We start from the raw sequence: 23161 nt of genomic DNA on the forward strand, positions 1-23161 counted from the left end.
AAAACATATTAATGTCATCACCTGAAACTATACTTATCATGACTACAGACAGATTTAAGACAATATCGTATGATGACAAAGCTTTAGGACCTAGTGAAAACTCTTATTAGACCACACCTGCCATAGTTTTTTCAAATTGATGTTTTCATTATACTCATCAACACCTTGATCGCCCTTTTCCTTATCGGCAAGATTTAATCTTTCCCTTAGAAATAAAGCACATTCAACAACAACACCTTAATAGAATTTCAGTTCAGAAATTCAGAACTTCAAAATAGCTTGAAAACAAAGGAACTTATCCGTTTTAGAATAAAAAATAACGTTCACGCATGCTGATTCACTATTTGTCTATAAACGGCGCAATTCTTGTAGTAGAAGTTTTTTAACCAGGTTACGTTTCTATCCAGGGATTAATTGGTAGTCATATCATTGCCAACAACTGGTGAGTTACTTCATGTTACGTTAATTTCTGCTGACATCTCTTTTATTGTCTTTGATTTATCGGGATTGTGTTTACTTGCAGTAAAAAGGGTTCAACTGTTGTACTAGTGTTAGATGGTGGTACAGTTGATGAGTATGACGACTCAGTCTTGGAGCGTGTTGTTTCCATAGCAGATGATTTTCCATTAATTCTAGGCGTGGTTGATTTAATTGGATTTAATGTAGTTGTTTCAATAGACAAGGGTGCTACTGTTGTACTGGTGCCAGAGGGTTGTACAGTTGATGAGAACGACGAGTCACTTTTTGAGTGCGTTGATTCAAAAGTAGAAGACTTTTCAATAGTGGTGGATGCGGTCGATTTAATGGGATTTGATGTAGTTGCTTCCATGGACAAGGGTGCTACTGTTGTACTAGTGTCAGATGGTGGTACAGTTGATGAATATGACGAGTCATTTTTTGAGCGCGTTGATTCCGTAGTAGATGATTTTCCATTAGTGGTGGATGCGGTCAATTTACTTGGATTGGATGTAGTTGTATCAGTCGGCAATGGTGCTACTGTTGTACTAGTATCAGATGGTGGTGCAGTTGATGAGAATGACGAGTCACTTTTCGAGCGCGTTGATTCCGTAGTAGATGATTTTCCATTAGTGGTGGATGCGGTCGATTTACTTGGATTGGATGTAGTTGTATCAGGGGGCAATGGTGCTACTGTTGTACTAATGTTAGATGGTGGTACAGTTGATGAAAGTGACGATGCAGTCTTGGAGCGTGTTGAATCCATGGTAGATGATTTCCAATTAGTTGTGGATGTGATCGATTTAATTGGATTGGATGTAGTTGTTTCAGTGGAAAAGGGTGCTACTGTTGTACTGGTGCCAGATGGTGGTACAGTTGATGAAAGTGACGACTTAGTTTTTGAACTTGTTGATTCCATAGTGGATGATTTTCCATTAGTGGTAGATGCGGTCGATTTTATTGGATAGGGTGTAGTTGTTTCTGCGTACAAGGGTGCTACTGTTGTACTGGTGCCAGACGGTGGCACATTTGATGAAAGTGACGATGCAGTCTTGGAGCGTGTTGATTCCATGGTAGATGATTTCCCATTAGTTGTGGATGTGGTCGATTTAATTGGATTGGATGTAGTTGTTTCAGTGGACAAGGGTGCCACTGTTGTACTGGTGCCAGACGGTGGTGCAGTTGATGAGAATGAAGAGTTGCTTTTCGAATGCGTTGATTCCGTAGTAGATGACTTTCCAATAGTGGTGGATGCGGTCGATTTAATTGGATTTGATGTAGTTTTTTCAGTGGACAAGGATGCTACTGTTGTACTAGCGTCAGATGGTGGTACAGTTGATGAGAATGACGAGTCACTTTTCGAGCGCGTTGATTCCGTAGTAGATGATTTTCCATTAGTGGTGGATGCGGTCGATTTACTTGGATTGGATGTAGTTGTATCAGTCGGCAATGGTGCTACTGTTGTACTAGTATCAGATGGTGGTGCAGTTGATGAGAATGACGAGTCACTTTTCGAGCGCGTTGATTCTGTAGTAGATGATTTTCCATTAGTGGTGGATGCGGTCGATTTACTTGGATTGGATGTAGTTGTATCAGGGGGCAATGGTGCTACTGTTGTACTAGCATCAGATGGTAGTACACTTGATGAGAGTGACGATTCAGTCTTGGAGCGCGTTGATTCCCTAGTAGATGATTTTCCATTAGTTGTGGATGTGGTCGATTTAATTGGATTGGATGTAGTTGTTTCAGTGGACAATGGTGCTACTGTTGTACTAATGCCAGATGGTGGTATAGTTGATGAGAATGACGTGTCACTTTTCGAGCGCGTTGACTCTATAGTAGATGATTTTCCATTAGTGGTGGATGCGGTCGGTGTAATTGGATTAGATGTAGTCGTTGTTTCAGTGGACAAGGGTGCTCCTATTGTTGTACTGGTGCCAGATGGTGGTACAGTTGATGAGAATAAGGACTCATTCTTTGAACGTGTTGATTCCATAGCAGATGATTTTCCATTAATTTTAGGCGTGGTCGATTTTATTGGATAGGATGTAATAGTTTTAATAGACATGGGTGCTACTGTTGTACTGGTGCCAGATGGTGGTACAGTTGATAGGACTGAAGAGTCATTCTTTGAGGTAACTGTAAAGGGTGCAGATGTTGGAGATGTTGTTTCCTTTGCTGTTGCCGTTAATGTGGTATTGGCGGTCTGTTGAGGGCTATAGGTGGGAGTTAGTGATACCTTTGATGTATTCTCAGTAGCTATTGATGTCTCAGCAGGCAATGCTGTATTTTGCAAAGTTGTTGTTGTAGAAGATGTTGATGAAATGTAAGGAGTGGTGGTTGTTAACTCGAGAGGCGTTTTCGGGGTAGCTTGTGTTGTGTTTGGGCTTAACATTGGTGCAACTGCTGTAACCAAAGTACCTGCACATCTTGGGCTTCTGTAATCCCGGGTATGGAAACAAGGAAGTGTGCAATAATCAGCAATTATCCTGTTGTTGAATTTCCCTCCATCAATGTAAACTGCATTTGGTCCAGTCCATCCCCACCAGCATAAACAACGCCCAGAAGTCAAGCATTTACCTACAGCTTTCCAGTAGCGCCATCCGCACCTGTAGTGACAAGGCCATGCGATGACTTTTGTAGTTACAGCTGCTCTTTTACCTTTTCTTTTTCCAAATTTGGAGATCTTTGACTTGCAATGACAAACGATGCAAAACAACACGATCATAAGAAAGGAAATCTTCATTTTACCTAACAATTCTTCTTGATATCCGTGAAACAAGATGCACTATAGCTCGTCAATTCAAATTACTCGTAGTGCTCAAAATGCGAAAATATTTACTTTTTTGCGACCTATTGTTTACCATTAAACTTCTGTATATTTCATTCATCAACAGATTTTTTGTTCTAACAAAAAAGTAAATAAAGCTTAAAATCATGCAGAAAAGAGCACCCATATTAGCCATTCCCTTTTAGTAACTAACGAGCGTCTTCTATTTCCTAGGTACGAGTTAATTAATTGGTACAGCTAACTTTCCGATGAAGATAACAAAACAATACCTATATGTTACAACGTTTTGTTACTCTAGAAACAAGTTCGTAGACAAACACGAAAGAAATGTTAGAAATAAGGAAAACAATGATCATTCTGAATGCACATAATAACCTTTTCCGACTTTAATTCTCATTCTGCTCCTCTGTTTCTGAATCTTAAAATTCTTTCTTTTTTGATGATGTCAAGATGTGCAATATTATTTTTCTTCATAAGTTAATCAATAACAAACTACCTTTTACTCTTCTAAATAATTTTATAATTACATTTAATGCTTGCAATCGTCCAAATTATCGTGCTAATCCGGGCTCAATACGGTTTTTTAGAGTTAGAACAGTCACACTTGGGAATAACTCTATCCAGTTACAATCCATCATCTCCTGGAAACTTCTTCAACAGTTTTTAGAAGTTAATATGTCTACGCTATCGTTGGGTATCTGGTCAAGTGTTATTTTTTTTCATCATATAGTAGTTTTAACATTTAATCCTTTTATTGTTGCATATATCGATCGTTATTTATGAGTACATAAAGTTTGTAATTATAGTATTTTTCGAAGTTGTAACTTGGTTCGGTGGTCATTCCTACCTATTAGGTATTATCCTATCGGAATGGTCTCCAGTCTATTAGGACAAATAAATAAATACTTACTTACTTCTGTAGTATGCTGCAAATTGTTATCCACATTCAAATATGAACTTTTTTGATAGACGAAGAAAACAATTTATTTAGTAAACTAATTACAAATCTTATGAACCGAAATTGTAGTGGAGAATGGAATTAAATACAATCTACATTTGAACTCATAACCAGCTTTCTGACTCCCAAATTTTTTTTTTTTTTGTGACAATACACGTTTCGGTAATTACATGTTTTTGACGTGTTTAGAAATTTTTAACTTAATCCGACATTTTAAAGGAGATGTTAATGATACAGTTACAGCCTTCTAAATTTCCGACTTTTACTTTAATAAGCTCAGTTTAACCAGAGGATAGTTAGTAAAAATATTTAAAAAAATGTTTCAGCAGCATTAAACGCATATTACCTAAATCTTTCAATCTAATCATGCATTTACTGAATCATTTTCAGCACTATCACAATTTTACAAAGAATGGCATCATTATTAAAAGTGGCAAAAAAATTGGACACATTAGTGTCACGATATATTTCATGTTTGAATAATAATAAAAAAAAAGAATTATTTACACAAAAGCATAACTGTAATGACGTTGAAAACCCACTTATATATCCAGCATCATTTTATAGTTTATTTCTTTCCTTAAAATTTCTTCCATATGTATTGATCGACGCTGCTAACTTTACATAACCTAATTGGGTGTAATGCCATCGTTCGTTGTTGTTTCTTCCGTTGTGGTTGTTGTCGGATAAGGTGTTGTTGTGGGTTCTGGCGTCGTCGTCGTTGTTGTTGTCGTTGTTGTTGTAGGTTCTAGTGTTGTCGTTGTCGTTGTAGGTTCTGGTGTTGTCGTTGTAGGTTCTGGTGTCGTCGTCGTTGTCGTCGTCGTAGGTTTCGGTGTCGTTGTTGTTGTTGTTGTTGTCGTTGTAGTAGTTTCTGGAGTCGTTGTAGTCGTTGTTGTAGGCTCTGGCGTGGTTGTCGTCGTTGTAGGTTCTGGCGTCGTCGTCGTCGTTGTAGGTTCTGGCGTCGTCGTTGTTGTTGTTGTCGTTGTAGGTTCTTGTGTTGTCGTTGTAGGTTCTGGCGTAGTCGTTGTGGTTGTAGGTTCTGGTGTTGTTGTTGTTGTTGTAGGTTCGGGAGTCGTCGTCGTCGTAGGTTCTGGTGTCGTCGTTGTTGTTGTAGGTTCTGGTGTAGTCGTTGTTGTCGTTGTAGGTTCTGGCGTCGTCGTTGTTGTCGTTGTAGGTTCTGGCGTCGTCGTCGTTGTTGTTGTCGTTGTAGGTTCTGGTGTTGTCGTTGTCGTTGTAGGTTCTGGCGTCGTCGTCGTTGTTGTCGTTGTAGGTTCTGGCGTCGTCGTCGTTGTTGTTGTTGTTGTAGGTTCTGGTGTTGTCGTTGTGGTTGTAGGTTCTGGCGTAGTCGTTGTGGTTGTAGGTTCTGGCGTAGTCGTTGTTGTTGTAGGTTCTGGTGTCGTCGTCGTTGTTGTTGTTGTTGTAGGTTCTGGTGTTGTCGTTGTCGTTGTAGGTTCTGGCGTTGTCGTCGTCGTTGTTGTCGTTGTTGTCGTTGTAGGTTCTGGCGTCGTCGTTGTTGTTGTTGTCGTTGTAGGTTTTGGTGTTGTCGTCGTTGTGGTTGTAGGTTCTGGTGTAGTCGTTGTTGTCGTAGGTTCTGGTGTAGTCGTTGTTGTCGTAGGTTCTGGCGTCGTCGTCGTCATTGTTGTGGTTGTACGTTTTGTCGTCGTTGTTGTTGTGGTGGTGGTACTTGATAATTTTCTGTAGATACAATGAGGATTTCTGTAGTCATGTGTAAAATGGCATGGTTCAATACAATAATCAGCTAGTATTCTATTATGCAGTTCTCCATCATCAACATAAACACCATTTGGACCTGTCCATCCCCACCAGCATAAGCAACGGCCTGTAGACTGACATACTCCTGCGCGGTGCCAAAACAAATAACCACATAAAGGATGGCATGCTGCTTTCGAATAATGTAAGGGTATACTATCTATCTCAGTTATCAAAGACGACATGTAAATGAAAATAAATAAAGCTTTATGCAACATTGTTAAATCAATATGCGAACTCAAATACATTGATTATTAAGTTAGTTTTCTTTTCTTTTATTCCTTTCTTCGTAGTATGTAAAATACATCAAGAATTAATTCACATATAAAACTTCGCACAGCGCGTTTATTTATGTTGTTTTACAAATGTCTTTACCAATGATAAAACCACTTTGGTTTTAAAGAAGTAGTGTTGGTTAATTACCAGCAATAAATTGTTTTATTATGCTATTTTCTACATTCCAATGTCGTGTGCTTCATCTCCTATGCTTGACCACTGCGAAGGACGTCACTCGAATCATTTCTTGTGGTCAATGGATAATTTTACGCAAATGTTCAGAATATAAACAGAAATGAAACGTTTTAAAGCTTTTAAATTAGTTCCTTCCTGCTGCACAAGTTTTTTATAAGAGGAGCCTGAAGATTAAAACAGTTTGCGAATACCTCTCATTTCCACCTTTAATCACATTTCAGTAAAGTGAAGCTTTAAATAAACGGCCTTTTGTTAAACTTCTACTTTATTGTTAAGAAAACGCATGATAGGAACACTTTTTATTTACCGTGGGAGTTCTGAGAGAGTCCCCGGAGACCACTGTGGCGCTTGACCAAGAAAGCTAATATAGCAACTTCATACAACAGCTTTGGCGTCGGGGAAAAAAGTCAATACTTCCTTGTTTCCTTGTTTGTTATTATAATAGTTAGTATGTACTACCATCGCAAACAAGATTAACGAAACACATTTCAAAATCCCCCTCGTCTTCCACTTCAATGATGCCTTCGCTACCCAGGAGGGGAGGGGGTGGGGAGAGAAGTATTGCTGCGTTATAAGCAACTTTTAAAACAACAATTTTGTTCAAGGTGTTTAATAAGATTTCATCCGCAATTGTATTGATTGCCCATTGGATAATGACAAGTTTAAAATTGCATCTGTGAAGGAGAGTTACAAATATTTGATACGTCCACCTTACCACAAAAAATGTGGGTTATGAAAGTTCATTACCATCTGCATGTCCTATTTTGCAACCTTTGCCAAGATAAGATTAGAGTAAGAAACTAAAATTGGTGTGCAGGTTATTTGTTATGTAATAAAAGTAATTCCATTCAACACTTCGTTAAAATATGCATCGTGTTTGTAGAAGGTCACTCAATACATACCAGGTTAAGATTTTATGTGACTCTTCACGTGTTTGATTTTTTCTTTCCTACACATTTTTCATGACACTAATCAGCACACAACTTCGTCTCCAGGACATGTTAATGATTGTTAATAAGAATGACTGTTGCATTTTTTGTCCAGGTTAAAAATGAAATATAGCATTTTAGGGTTTAAAGAAGAGAGAAGTAAAATCTTGCGACAGTTTTGCAATTTATTTTTCTCATAAAAAATACCTTATTTCCTCACTAAATGCAACCCTACAGAAAGAAAAAATATAAGAGATCGCCCAATTACAGTGCTATTAATAACATCAGTTGTCATATCTGTTGCCAGCTTGTGATGTTAAAGTATCAAAAGAAAGCCAGAAAATGTTTTTTCCTTAACCAAAATCCAATCTCGAACCCAGGGCTTCCTATCTGATTTGTGTTCTGGCGCTCATTTACCTTCCAATGTCCTAGAGTAAAAACTTGATATAAAAATGTCCACTATACGTGTTTATTTTAGCCAGAGGTGAGCAAGAAAGAACCCCTGGAATTAAGATTTACCAAATTCCGTACGTAGTCACGTCTTGTTGAAAACGAGCCACCGCTCAGACTTTACTCTAAAGGAAATATTTCATCACGCAATTTAGCCATGTTTAAGTCTTAAATAAACCAATTTTAAGATTTTGGCTGACTAATGTAAATCCAGCATGATGTGATAAGGAGCTTAACCAGCAAGATATTTGCGCTTTCCTGTTAACTGTCTTTAATCCTAAAGCCCTCCACAAACTATTTTGAGCAAGGTGACAAATTTTGAAATTCGTTTCCGCAAGTGATTACAGACTGTACCACTATCGCGCCATTTTAACTTGTCAATGATTACGGAGCTGTTGATCCTGATTATAGGATAATATATATTTATCCGTAACCAATTTTACCTCTCCCATTTTTAACCAGTGTATATTAATATTGTTTAGAGTGCTTTGCAATTATGTAGTCTAGCTACAACTAAATTTCTTGTCTGTAGCATTTATCGGATCATTATTAACCGCTCATGTGAAAATATGTTACTTCAACACCAACGTCAACAAATTTATTTATTTATTATGTTTTTCATCATTTTTAGTGGGGTACAGTGCATAAAATGTACTTGGGAAGACCAACCCGCCTGTTTGCTTAGCCGGTTAAGTTGGTGCACCAATCGAAATCAGATGTTTTAATAACATTTGTTGACGTATGAAACTTGCATAACCTTTAGAACAAAGAAACTATTTCAAATTGATAATTACCGTTTGTGTCGGATTGGCTGCTGCTGAGCAGTTGCTTCGTTTTTGAAAGAATTGGAGACTCGTGCTGTTTATGAGGTGTTGCGTTTAACAAGGACGTAGTGCGTTTGAAGCCATAAAATGTCCGTTATAGCCATCATTCACTTAAATTTTTAAAAAAAGATTAAGGAACATTTGGGACATTTTTGGTTAAAAATAGGACATTATTGGTTAAAAATTAAAAAAAGATATTTAAGGAACAAGTAAAGACAGAGATCGTTTGTTTAGCAAGTATCTCAATCCAGTAAAAGAACCTTCTTTGGTATTTATTTTCGTGAAGCCATTTACAATATGAATGTCTGTAGGAGCCCGTCAAGACATCTATGGACAAGACGTTTTCTCGCTGAAAGAAAAAGCCCTTCAATTAAAAAACCTAAGGTTTCATACATATGACGACAAATAATTTTGTGCTGCGCATTAGGACAATTAGTTAAGAAATATGCCAGCGAATTAAGGCTCATGAAAATTGTACATACGTATCATATGCAACTGCCAGAGAACTCCCACCATCACACACCACACGAATTAATTATTTAAGTTATGTGCAAGGTTAATGGTCTTAGATAATGTTCCCATGCTGTTAGAAATTGTGTTAACAGCGATGTCCAAAGGATTTTCAAAAGAGAGTATCTCCACAGTTAACTGTTTCAAGCGAGAAATGAGACAATGGAACGACAATGAAGCTATGTTTGATCAAATGTAACATCCTGCTTGAAAATGATAAACTGTGCTTCAGTGATAGATGTTTTAATAAACAAAACGTTCACACTTTGAGTTGCATAACCTGTGTGAAAAACCGAAAAGTGACGCATTCTCATTCACAGGGCGTTTCATCTTTTGTAATACGAAAGACGATGACAAAGAATTTGTTGTATATTTTACCAAATACCAAAAAGGCAAAAAATCATCAAATGAGGATGATTCAATATTGTGTTGAACTAGTTAACTCATGATAAGCGTGTACCCATACATTACAAATCTTTTGTTTTTTGCGGTGGTTGAATAATGTTAATGTCGGAACTCTACCCTGTTTGTCATTATTAAATTCCTTTTAAGGTATATAATATTCAAAGCAATGATTTTTTTCTAACGTCAGTTTAAACTTGAGTAATACTTAGTGTTTAGAAAAGAATGCCAGTCACCGTTAGCATATTGTAAACCTTTCTGTAAAAGTAAAATAAGATTGCCTGACATAGCCAAAGCCAATATTCGTTTATGTTGTTCATTAAATTTGGTAAAAGAAACCTAGTATAGCAATGCAAGTACTTCTTTTTCCGCCATTTTGAAAGCGTGGTCGTTTACTCAATACCGTAAATCCTAGATTAAGCGCCGCCGTCGAATAAGCGCCGCACCTTAGACTGTAAATGCGGCGCTTATTCGAGGCATTAATTGATAGGGGTTCGATAAGACTAAAACGTTATATTTTATAGTGTATCAATTCTTGGCAATTTTTTCTTGTCAAAAGATATCTTATCAATTTCAAAATGACTACATTTAGTTTTCTTCTTTCTCAGTTCATGATGTAGAATGTTGGCATCACGTAGTTGTTTAGCATCACGTAGTTGTTTGGTAAGGCAGATGGACTTTCTTGGAATAATTAAACCGATCTCGCGCTTTCTTTTTCCTTACACAGTAACAGTCATTTTGTTTGAGTTGTTTGATTTTAGAAAATAGTCCAATAAGGACGAACATTCGATTGGGATATGTCAAAAAAGTTTTTCGTCTGTTTTATCAACTTTTTTGTAAACTCCAATGTCGTGCTTGTCGTACTCAAATGCTTCACTGCGGTTGTCTTAAAAACAGATCAATTGTTTCCCGATTTCAGGCTTCCAGCTTGCCTTGTAGACATGATGTCCACGAATGTTTGTATAGTATTCTATTCTGTACATTATTGCAAAACTAACAGGCTGCAACCTTGCCATGTTTTATTTCTTGACTCCACTAAACTTTGTTTGATTTTTTCTGTTTTGTTATTGTACACGTTCGATCGAATTGACATTCGAAAATCGAATGTCTTGTTTTCCTTCTCTTTTACCAAAACACGTTCAAGTCGAAAGAGGAAAAATGTTTATTCTTATCCTGTAAAAAGGAAAATAGAAGGTGTAAATTATGCTGAGATTCATGGTAACAGACCAGCTGGACGAAAGTAGTAGTAGACGAAAAAAGAATTATAGAGTGAAGGAAAAACAAGGCGAAGATATCCACCCGGATTTTTTTTAAAAACAGTAAAACAAGAAAACGATTAGATGGTGGTACGAAGCCTTTAAGTACCAACCTTAAAGAGCGCAACATGGACTGGATAACAATTCGGCGAGCATCAGGACTTAAAGTATCGAGAAAGGTTATAATGAAAAAAGCAAAATTACTGCGTCAGGAAAAAAGCACTTCTGAAGGTGTTTTCCAAAATGAAGAGTTTAAAGCATCAAGAGGATGGCTAGAAAATTTTATGCGCCGTAATAACTTGTCACTGACAAAAAAGACTTCTGTAGCTCAGAAGGGCCTGAAAAGCTTTTGCTAAACCTTTATCTTACGTTATCCAGATGCGTCGAATGCAAAAAGCACATAACTACCAAGCTTCCCGTATAATTGCGATGGATGAGACTCCCGTATGGAGTGACATGGTCAAACAAACAACCGTTGATCCGTCTGGCAAAAAAACCACCACAATATAAAGTACACAAAAAATTTGGCAGCAAATGTCTATTAACAAACCGGACTGTAGGAACAGGGAACTATGTCGTTTCTGACTAACCAATAGACTAATCACATTGCTATCATTGATGTCATTTCTATTGCATATAATTATTTTACGTACAAGAAAACTTCATTGTCAGCTCATAATTAACACGTAATTTCCTCTTTTAATTCACAATATAGGAAAAATTTACACGCAACAATAGGCAACCGCAAATATGTAAACTCGAACGCACAAAAAATCTCTGGTCAATGCTTAAAAGATTTAATATACCGTACTTACTTCACTATTCCCGCTTTTGTATCCTCGCCATTTTTCCATGGGTTAAATAAATAATACCGCCTCTCCAATAACTCTTCGTGCTGGATTATTGGATATAAAAAAGTCAGTCAATATTTAGATAAAGATAATTATATAAAGCGTGTCAAATTTAAATATCGGATAAAATCTTGATCATACAGTTCCTAACACCACAAGTACAATATATACAACATACATATTTCGTTATTAGAATTTGAATTTATAATTAATATTTGAAACCAAAAATTATATTTTTAGAAACTGTACAGATAAGAAATGAGTTTTTGTAATTATCAGCAAAACATATTTTTAAAGTGCAATAGAAAACAGCAATTTATTATGTCAACTTCAATTTTGACAGAGATATATATGAGACGAAATAGGTTTTTTACTTAAAACACAGGTTAAGAAACTTTTAAAACAATAAGAATGCAGTGGCGGATAAAAAACATTTAAAACTAAACCCTTAACCAAGTCCAAGCCGGGTCTTTAACTCAGTTCTTAACTGAGTCCTTAACCGAGTTCTTAACCAAGTTTCTGATAAAAAATTTCAACTGAACTGTTTCTCGTGATTAATATGCCATAAAAAAACTTAATTATTATGTCAGTTGATTTGAAAAAGACTTTTTTCCTTTTAATTTCTTGTTTTATACTGATAGCATATCGAAAACATTAAATCGAATCACCCAAAAGGCATCATTTATTAAAGTGACAGAATTTATAAATTATCGCATTAGATTTCAATATATTTTTTGTTTGAACAAAAATGAACACATTTGCACAAAAAATTAACTGTTAATGACACTGAAAACACTAATACATCCAATACTATAGTTTATTTCTCTCTTTACCAGAGGTTTTTCCCTCCAACCTAGCCAGGCAAAATAGGATTGCCTGTTGTAGAGATTTCTGTCGTGGTCGTTATATTTTCTGGTATTGATGTGTTTGCCATACTTTCTGGTGTTGTCGTCGTTGTCACATTTTCTGGTGTTGTTGTGGTTGTCACATTTTCTGTTGTTGATGGGGTTGTCATATTATCTGGTGTTGTCGTCGTTGTCATATTTTCAGGTGTTGTTGTCGTTGTCATATTTTCAGGTGTTGATGTGGTTGTTATATTTTCTGATGTTGAGGTGGTTGTCATATTATCTGGTGTTGATGTGGTTGTCATATTTTCTGGTGTTGATGTGGTTGTTATATTTTCTGGTGTTGATGGGGTTGTCATATTTTCTGGTGTTGATGGGGTTATCATATTTTCAGGTGTTGACGTGGTTGTCATATTTTCAGGTGTTGATGTGATTGTTATAACTTCTGATGTTGATGCAGTTGTCATATTTTCTGGTGTTGTTGTCGTTGTCACATTTTCTGGTGTTGTTGTGTTTGTCACATTTTCTGGTGTTGATGGGGTTGTCATATTTTCTGGTGTTGATGGGGTTATCATATTTTCAGGTGTTGACGTGGTTGTCATATTTTCAGGTGTTGATGTGGTTGTTATAATTTCTGATGTTGAGGTGGTTGTCATATTATCTGGTTTTGATGTGGTTGTCATATTTTCTGGTGTTGATGTGGTTGTCATATTTTCTGGTGTTGATGTGGTTGTTATATTTTCTGATGTTGATGTGGTTGTCATATTTTCTGGTGTTGTTGTCGTTGTCACATTTTCTGGTGTTGTTGTAGTTGTCACATTTTCTGGTGTTGATGGAGTTGTCATATTTTCTGGTGTTGATGGGGTTATCATATTTTCAGGTGTTGACGTGGCTGTCATATTTTCAGGTGTTGATGTGGTTGTCATATTTTCTTGTGTTGATGTGGTTGTCATATTATCTGGTGTTGATGCGGTTGTCATATTATCTGGTGTTGACGTGGTTGTTATATTTTCTGGTGTTGTTGTCGTTGTCATATTTTCTGGTGTTGTTGTCGTTGTCATATTTTCTGGTGTTGATGTGGTTGTTATATTTTCTGATGTTAATGCGGTTGTCATATTTTCTGGTGTTGTTGTCGTTGTCACATTTTCTGGTGTTGTTGTGGTTGTCACATTTTCTGGTGTTGATGGGGTTGTCATATTTTCAGGTGTTGATGTGGTTGTCATATTTTCAGGTGTTGATGTGGTTGTCATATTTTCAGGTGTTAATGTGGTTGTCATATTTTCTGGTGTTGTTGTGGTTGTTATATTTTCTGGTGTTGATATGGTTGTCACATTTTCTGGTGTTGATATGGTTGTCACATTTTCTGGTGTTGATGTGGTTGTCACATTTTCTGGTGTTGATGTGGTTGTCATATTTTCAGGTGTTGTTGTCGTTGTCATATTTTCAGGTGTTGATGTGGTTGTTATATTTTCTGATGTTGATGCGGTTGTCATATTTTCTGGTGTTGCCGTGTTTGTCATATTTTCTGGTGTTGATGTGGTTGTTATATTTTCTGATGTTGATGCGGTTGTCATATTTTCTGGTGTTGTTGTCGTTGTCACATTTTCTGGTGTTGTTGTGGTTGTCACATTTTCTGGTGTTGATGGGGTTGTCATATTTTCAGGTGTTGACGTGGTTGTCATATTTTCAGGTGTTGATGTGGTTGTCATATTTTCAGGTGTTGATGTGGTTGTTATATTTTCTGGTGTTTTTGTCGTTGTCACATTTTCTGATGTTGTTGTGGTTCTCATATTATCTGGTGTTGATGTGGTTGTCATATTTTCTGGTGTTGATGTGGTTGTTGTATTTTCTGGCGTTGATGTGGTTGTCATATTATCTGGTGTTGATGTGGTTGTCACATTTTCTGGTGTTGATGTGGTTGTCATATTTTCTGGTGTTGATGTGGTTCTTATAATTTCTGATGTTGAGGTGGTTGTCGTATTATCTGGTGTTGATGTGGTTGTCATATTTTCAGGTGTTGATGTGGTTGTCATATTTTCTGGTGTTGATGTGGTTGTCATATTATCTGGTGTTGATGCGGTTGTCATATTTTCTGGTGTTGACGTGGTTGTTATATTTTCTGGTGTTGTTGTCGTTGTCACATTTTCTGGTGTTGATGTGGTTGTCATATTTTCTGGTGTTGGTATGGTTGTTATATTTTCTGGTGTTGTTGTCGTTGTCATATTTTCTGGTATTGTCGTAGTTGTTGATGTCGTTGTAGGTTCTTCCATTGTTGTTGTTGTCGATGCAGACTTTGATTTCGTTTTCGTTGTTGTTGGTTTCTCTGTCGTTTTTGTAGGTTCTGTTCTTATTGATGTAGTTGTAGGCTTTCGCTTGCTTGTTGTCGATATAGGTTCTGGTGTTGTCATTATTGTTGTAGGCTCTCGTGTGCTTGTTGTTGTTGTAGGTGCTGGTGTTGTCGTTATTGTTGTAGGTTCTCGTCTGCTTTTTGTTGTTGTAGGTGCTGGTGTTGTCGTTATTGTTGTAGGCTCTCGTGTGCTTGTTGTTGTTGTAGGTGCTGGTGTTGTCGTTATTGTTGTAGGTTCTCGTCTGCTTTTTGTTGTTGTTGGTTCTAGTGTCGATGTAGTTCTTGCTTCTGAAGTCGTTGTTGTTGTTTTAGGTTTTAGTTTCGTTGTTGTTGTTGGTTCTAGTGTCGTTGTCGTTGTTGGTTCTGAGAACGTTGTTGTTGTATGAGGTTTCGTTGTCGTTGTGGACATTGTTTTATGTACTGATGTTGTTTCCGTCGTTGTTGGATTTCGTGTTGTATTCGTAGTTTTGGGGTTAGTTGTTGTCGTTGACGTTCGTTTTGTGTTTGTTGTTGGTGTAGTGGTATTGGACATTTTTCTATAGATACAATTGGGATTCCTATACACGTGCGTATAATGACATGGTTTTACACAATAATCAGCCAATATTCTGTTATTCTGTCTTCGAGTGTCAATATAAACTCCATTTGGACCTGTCCATCCCCACCAACATAAACAACGTCCTGAGGGCTGACAAATTCCTGCATGATGCCAAAACGGGGAACCACAAGAACGATGACATGTTACGGGTTCTGGCGTGGTCGCTATTGTTGTAGGTTCTCGTGTGCTTGTTGTCGTTTTAGGCTTTGGTGTCGTCGTTATTGTTGTAGGCCCTCGTGTGCTTGTTGTCGTTGTAGGTTCTCGTGTCGTCGTTATTTTTGCAGGCTCTCGTGTGCTTGTTGTCGTTGTACGTTCTCGTGTCGTCGTTATTGTTGTAGGCTCTCGTGTGCTTGTTGTCGTCATAGGTTCTGGTGTTGTTGTTGTCGTTGTAGGTTCTCGTGTGCTTGTTGTTGTTGTAGGTGCTGCTGTCGTCGTTATTGTTGTAGGCTTTCGTGTGCTTTCTGTTGTTGTTGGTTCTAGTGTCGGTGTCGTTGTTCGTTCTGAAGTCGTTGTTGTTGTTTTAGGTTTTAGTTTCGTTGTCGTTGTTGGTTCTGAGGTCGTTGTTGTTGTTTGAGGTTTCAGTGTCGTTGTGCTCCTTGTTGTATCTTCTGATGTTGTTCCCGCCGTTGTTGGATTTCGTGTTATATTTGTACTTTTGGGGTTAGTTGTTGTTGTTAACGTTTGTTCTGTGTTTGTTGTTGGTGTAGTGGTACTGGACATTTTTCTATAGATACAATTGGGATTCCTATAGTAGTACGTATAGTGACATGGTTTTACACAATAATCAGCCAATATTCTGTTTTTTAGTCTTCCAGTGTCAATATAAACTCCATTTGGCCCTGTCCATCCCCTCCAACATAAACAACGTCCTGAGCGCTGACAAATTCCTGCATGATGCCAAAACGGATAACCACAAAAGCGATGACATGTTGTGGGTTTTGTTTCTGTCGTCCTTGTTGTTGTAAGTTCTGGTGTTGTTGCCGCTGTTTTGGGTTTAGTCGTTCTCGTCGTTTTACGTTTTGTCGTTTTCGGAGTAGTAGTACTTGTCAGTTTTCTATAGATACAATTGGGATTTCTATAGTAGTACGCGTAATGACATGGTTTTACACAATAATCAGCCAATATTCTGTTTTTAAGTCTTCCAGTGTCAATATAAACTCCATTTGGTCCTGTCCATCCAAAACAGCATAAACAACGTCCTGTAGGGTGACATACTCCTGTGCGATGCCAAAACAAAAAACCACATAAAGGATGGCATGCTGTTTTCGAACGATGTAAGGGTATACTGTCTATCTCAGGTAGCAAAGACAACAGGTAGATGAATGTAAGTAAAATTTTATGCAACATTGTTAGGTCCATATGAAAACACAATTACATTAAACTCTAAATCAATAAGCTTTTTTTCTCTTGGTGATTTTAAATTTTAATTTGAAACTCTCCACAAATTCTGCTTATATTGGTTTACAAATGACTTAACAAATAAAAATAACCAATTGGGTTTTGAAGAAGTAGTTGTGTTAAGAAGAAGTAGGGTTAATTGTTTTATTATGGTACCTTTTTTTATGTTCGACCACTGCAAAAGTCGCATTTTGGATGATTTTGTTTGTTGTGGTAAACTTATTGCTGCTGATTCAAGATCTGTAAACAGAAATGTCATGTTTAAAAGTTGTTAAAATTAATAAGTTTCTTATACTCAAGTTTTTGTAAGAACAAGCACTAAAGGAACTTAGAGTTTGGTAACAACTATGTTATAGCCGATAGAGAATGTTGGTTAATCCAAGGAGACCACATTTCCTCCCTTGAACAAAATATTTTCACATGGCGACCAACAGGGCTTGAACCTACTTATTGTATACAGCCAGTAGGTATTATTTTAGAGTCTTGCTTCTGAGAGCCAATTATGGTAAACGACGTAGCTTGTATGTACGTGAAATTAAACAATTATAGTCAGCACATTTGACTCCAGACCTCACAGTAAGTTTTTATAAAATGAATGATATTCATACACTATGAATAACTATGTATAACCGTTATGACTCACATTATTTTTCTCCACCATTTTAAACGTGTAAATGGATTTTCACTCAGTAAGGTGAATAAAATATTTGTGTAGGACGAAAGCGATTGGGCTAGAATTTTTAAAAATTGTTGGCACCTAAACATCGCAAATATTTTTTTCATATGGCTTCTAAATTCATTAACAAAGTTTATATTATTTTTTTAAGAAAATACTTATAACTTCTTGCAAAAAACCTCTTGCGAAGGTAATTATTGAAACTCATCATATAACCTAAGTACCAGTCCTTTTGCAAGTTTATAGTGCGTGTGCCTAATTCGGGAAGAATTTAAAATGTTTGCAGCAGTATAGGATTCGGTAAATGGCTAACAGCGTTACAAACCGGACAACGGTTAAAAAGCCGATAGCCTGATAAAAATATAATAGCCCATGTAAATTCAACGTTAAATATTAATTTGTCTATTAGGAAACCACATTTTAGGAACAAGAAACTATGTCGGTTTTAATTAATTGATAGACTAATCACATTGCTATGTTTGATGTCATTTCTACCAGATAAAAGAATTTGACGTAAGAGAGCTGTCACTTCGTCATTTCCTCTTTTACTTGCCACAGCTTTAGTCAATACTTTAATGCAAGCTTAACAAATCAATACCAGATACAATAACTTCATAAAAACAAACTAATCTTTCTTATTTCTTTCTAAACTTCCTATAATGTACTCTGTTGCTTAACTACTTACCCTTTACTTTTTCTCGCATTTTCACAGATAATTGTGTCTTTGTCCGTTTGATAAAGACTATATCCAGAATAGCCACATCAGTGTTGAAAACACTGTTATCAATGTGGACCTTGTGTTCTGACTGTATACATTAGGTACACATCAGCACCACCTACCCAGCTCCCCTTATATTACATGGGTTAACCCGTAGCTGTGGTAAAGATACATAAACACGCCCACTCTGTTGACTAAAAAACGGACTTCGTGACTGCGAAGCAAACTCTATAACCATTCGGTCAAGTGACAAAATATAAAACATTTTGAAAAAATCACTAAAAAAGTACACAAAAAATGAGGACTTACTAGGTCTCTTTGAACAAGAAAAGGAACCGTTAAAAGGAAAAGGAACATTAAAAATTAATATTAAAAATTTAAAAGTAACTTTTTTTAAAATAACATGAAACGAATGAACCGAAACAATAAAACTATTTACCGTATTAAGGAGTATAGGAATGGTTCAGAACAATAAAAAGGGTACTAGTCAAGGAGATGACTCGTCATTACACAAGGAATACACATGCTTCATTTCCAAAACTCCAATAGGTATCACTTATGGAAAGACTTTTTCGGATTTAAACCTCAAATCTTTAAATCAATATTACTTCAAGGAGTTTTGTAATGTTAATAGTTGTCTAGTAGTAATTGTTGTATGTTTAAGGCTAACTGAAGTGAAACTTTCACCTAAAAGGTGCTTTGATCAGTACCACCAAATTCGTTCTTGAAGTGGGGAAACCAACATTTAAAATAAAATCCTTGATCTTCGCTGTTGCCGTAGTGTTTTCAAGCAAGAAAGTTGTTACGGTATTAATCACACAAATTATAAATTTGCCCAAACGACTTTCAAGCATCATATTTGGTCACATTTAAAGTGTTACTAATTTATGTTACAAAAATGTATTGACGGTAGCGAAGCAGTATCCCCAGAATAACCGAACCCGGTTGAGCCCCGACGTAGTAAATGTCGTGTACTGCCGCTATGCGTATGTAAAAGTAGAATTTTTTTGATGTAACAATGGCAGCGTATTCCTCAATAATGTTATTGTCAATTTTGAGAATTATCTAAGAAATCCATCTTCAGCTTTAGAATGCTCGTTACAAAAAGCACAGGACAGGAAAACTATGGTACAAAACCCGATCTTAAAAACGTGTGTGTAACAATTGATCGCATGATGTAAAAAACAGGTTATGGCTTCCAAAATGACGCATAAGGAACTCCCACAAATAGCTAGACGCTGCGACACTTTTTAAAAACCAAAATTATGTCATTATATTCTTCCTCTTATTTTGATTAAGGTACAGTCATTGTCATTTTAATTTGTCATCATTTACAAACCAAGTAGGTTGACATTCCAACAATTTTCTTATCGTTATACCCCTTGGTGAAGATTTGGTGCAGATGTATATTATTCTCCGAATCTATTCAATTTTATGGGAGTTCCTTATGCCATGAAGAAGGGTGAAATCACGCTTTCTATATTTGCAGACTTTTCTAAAGCATTTGACACTGTTGACTATCCTACCTTGATCGGTCATCTTCACCAATTAGGTTTCTCGAAACATTTTATTATAGACTAATTGATGATTATCTCAGTAACAGATACCAGTTTGTGCAGGTTGACGATAAAGTATCGCAGAAATTGTTGGTGAAATTTGGAGTACCTCAAGGTAGCATACTCGGTCCTGTTCTTTTTAATCTTTATGTTACTTTGCTAAGCAACAATGGACCAAGTACTTATCTTCAATATGCCGACGATACAACACTACAACGGCATGTTAAAGTAGACAAGATAAAAGATGGCATATTATCAATGCAACACGAAATGGAACGTATTTATGATTGGTCCTCACGCTTCAATTTACGTCTTAATGTCAGTAAAACAAAACTTATGCTGTTTTCAACGAGTCAAATGTCGCGAAAGCATAATTTGTTTGATTATAATGTCACCTTGGTAAATGATGATAAATCTATTGGTCGTATTAATGCATTTAAAATACTTGGAGTGCATTTTAGCGAACATTTGACATGGAATTTACATGTGAACGCAATTATTAAAAGTGGTTATGCTGTTTTACGATCTTTACAGCAATTTAAACGTGCAGTTGATTTTAATCTTCGAAAATGACTGGCACAGAGCTTAATCTTGACAAAGATATATTACTGTAATACCATCTTCAGTAATTTACCAAAATATCTTTCGAAACGATTACAAAAGCTGCAAAGATCTTCAGCAAGTTTCGTTTGCCGTCGTCGTTGCAGTGATCATGACGTGCTAACATTACAATGGCTTCCAGTGGAAGAAAGAATATCTCTTTCTTTTGTAAAACTTGCACACAAAGCTCTGTTCAACAAAGAAAGTTGGCCAAGTTACCTGAAACTATCTTTTTTCCCTGTAACCGAACGATCGTTACGAACGAATACTATAAGAACAAATTTAATTGAGACAAACAATATTGAGGGTACTTTTGCCCACACTGCTGCCCTCCACTTCAACGACCTTCCATCTCAACTTCGGCAAGTGGAAAACTATAACAAATTTACAAACTTAGCGAAAAAATATTTTTTTGATAGGGCAACAGCCAGACTTTTAAGTTGTTCTGATTTTTAATTTATTTATCTGTTTTATCTTTTCTTGATACAGATTTGTCAGTATATATATATATTTTTTTTTCTCACTCAATTGACTATGTTAACTTTTACTATACCTAATTTTTAGTTTAATTATCGGTCGTCCTTTACCTACCAAGCCTCCTTTAGCTTTGATCAATTATAATGGTTCATTTATCCTAATGCCATTCAATACGTTTTCACAGTTCAAGACTTTCGTATGATTATTTGACTGCCTCGTCTATGCTCTTTTTGCTCATGTTCATTCTGTTTTGATTACTGATTGAATTTATATTTACGTTTGCACATACATTTAGTATTTACACATTTCAGCATTAAGAACCATTGTAATTTATGGATGCTTGAAATATATGTCGATTAATAATAATAATAATAATAATAATAATAATAATAATAATAATAATAATAATAATAATAATAATAATAATAATAATAATAATAATAATAATAATAATAATAATAATAATAATAATAATAATAATAATAATAATAATAATAATAATAATAATAATAATAATAATAATAATAATAATAATAATAATAATAATAATAATAATAATAATAATAATAATAATAATAATAATAATAATAATAATAATAATAATAATAATAATAATAATAATAATAATAATAATAATAATAATAATAATAATAATAATAATAATAATAATAATAATAATAATAATAATAATAATAATAATAATAATAATAATAATAATAATAATAATAATAATAATAATAATAATAATAATAATAATAATAATAATAATAATAATAATAATAATAATAATAATAATAATAATAATAATAATAATAATAATAATAATAATAATAATAATAATAATAATAATAATAATAATAATAATAATAATAATAATAATAATAATAATGATGTGGCATTTAACATTTATATAACAGATAAAAAATAATATAAAAACGTTCGCAGTCCAACAATTAATGACTGCCTCTTAAGTACTGTTAGGTTTACCTCTAAAAATTTAGTTTGTAAAGATTATATCACTTTGCTATATTGTGATGCAAGGTCTTGTGGTTATGGAGTTGTTAATGTTTCGAAAATGTTCAGTTATCACTTTTTTTTAGTTATTGTGCACGCTTAAGGTTTTCAAAAATTCGAAATTGAAACGAACAGGGCCTCATTAGCGTAATTTTTTTACTAAAAACTATATCATATATCATATTATAATATAAGTTGTGAAAAAAAGATTTTTTTAAATATATCAGAACATTTTATTTTAAACTGTGCCTGGTTAAAGAACAAAATTAAAATTAAGAAAAAAATGCGATAATATTGTTCTGACCCAACTACGGACACCGGCCCAACTTTGGACGCGGGACTGGCCCGTCTTTAGACAAGCCTACCCGTCAAAAGACGGGTCGGTGCGTTCGCAATCAGGATGGCCCATCTATTGACGGGCCTGGCCCAACTTTGGGCAAATGCATGCAACACACGTCTTAACCCAACTTAGAACCATGTGTTCTAAGTTGGAAAAAAATATATAAAGTAAATAAGGAAAACATAAAAATAAGAAAAACATTCTAAAATACAGAAAACATTATTTAAAAAAGTCCAATATAAATAATGCACTCGAGCAACATTCAGCAACTTAACGATCTTCTCTGAAACATACGTTAGTTCACAGTGATCAAAAGCGATTTTTATTCCTATTATTGCTTTTATTGTATCAAGAAAAAGGTTATTAACTAAAATACCACTTCATTTTTAACGAATATTTGAGAATGAATCCAAGGTTTCAGTTACCAATTAGTAAAGGTAAAGCTGGTTTTGTTTATCATCAATTCTTATGATCATATTGTTGTTACCTATGGTAATATGCCGTATTTTCTTCTTTTATTTAGCGATAAATCACTAAGGATGCAAGTAAAGCTATATTGTGGAATCGTATTTGTATATCTATCTGTATAACAGAATATTTACATTGACTTGAGGGGATGGGCATAGCTTAACAGAAGATAAATGACAGTTTTACAGACAGGTTACCATTTCTTGGGGACGGATTGGTAAACGAAGCCGATAAATTATAACAAATATCAATGCAATTGCTGTAAATCAACATAGCTACGTTTATGAAAGGAGAGTGTGACCAATGCAAAATATAACATAGAAACTTTGAGCCTTATGTATGAATTATTTATTTATGAGTTTTTATATATTTTATGTGTCGTATAGTAATGAAATTAATATACAATGCTGATTTTGTATGTTTCATTTTCTTGCAGCAATATTTCAGAGACAGTGT

General features: G+C 35.3%; 2 protein-coding genes across 2 annotated transcripts; both read right to left on the minus strand.

Moving 5' to 3' along the window:
* Positions 1-469: 469 nt before the first annotated feature.
* LOC130636851 (mucin-2-like) lies at positions 470-13760 on the minus strand. The gene is made up of 17 exons (XM_057446700.1): positions 12545-13760; positions 11810-11814; positions 11633-11712; positions 10789-10978; positions 10691-10734; positions 9922-10064; positions 9360-9439; positions 8910-8998; positions 8121-8226; positions 7793-7803; positions 7583-7606; positions 6932-7120; positions 4852-6212; positions 4158-4173; positions 3490-3516; positions 3321-3363; positions 470-3244 (listed from the first exon to the last, which is right to left on the minus strand). Exons 1-17 carry the CDS (start codon positions 13734-13736, stop codon positions 485-487), a joined length of 6360 nt encoding a protein of 2119 aa, XP_057302683.1. The 5' UTR covers positions 13737-13760; the 3' UTR covers positions 470-484.
* Positions 13761-13786: 26 nt separating this feature from the next.
* On the minus strand, positions 13787-16913 carry LOC130636852 (mucin-2-like). The gene is made up of 2 exons (XM_057446701.1): positions 13845-16913; positions 13787-13795 (listed from the first exon to the last, which is right to left on the minus strand). Exons 1-2 carry the CDS (start codon positions 16815-16817, stop codon positions 13787-13789), a joined length of 2982 nt encoding a protein of 993 aa, XP_057302684.1. The 5' UTR covers positions 16818-16913.
* Between the last annotated feature and the right edge of the window lie 6248 nt (positions 16914-23161).

The sequence above is a fragment of the Hydractinia symbiolongicarpus genome, chromosome 3 (genome assembly GCF_029227915.1).
Source record: "Hydractinia symbiolongicarpus strain clone_291-10 chromosome 3, HSymV2.1, whole genome shotgun sequence".
NCBI lineage: Eukaryota > Metazoa > Cnidaria > Hydrozoa > Anthoathecata > Hydractiniidae > Hydractinia > Hydractinia symbiolongicarpus.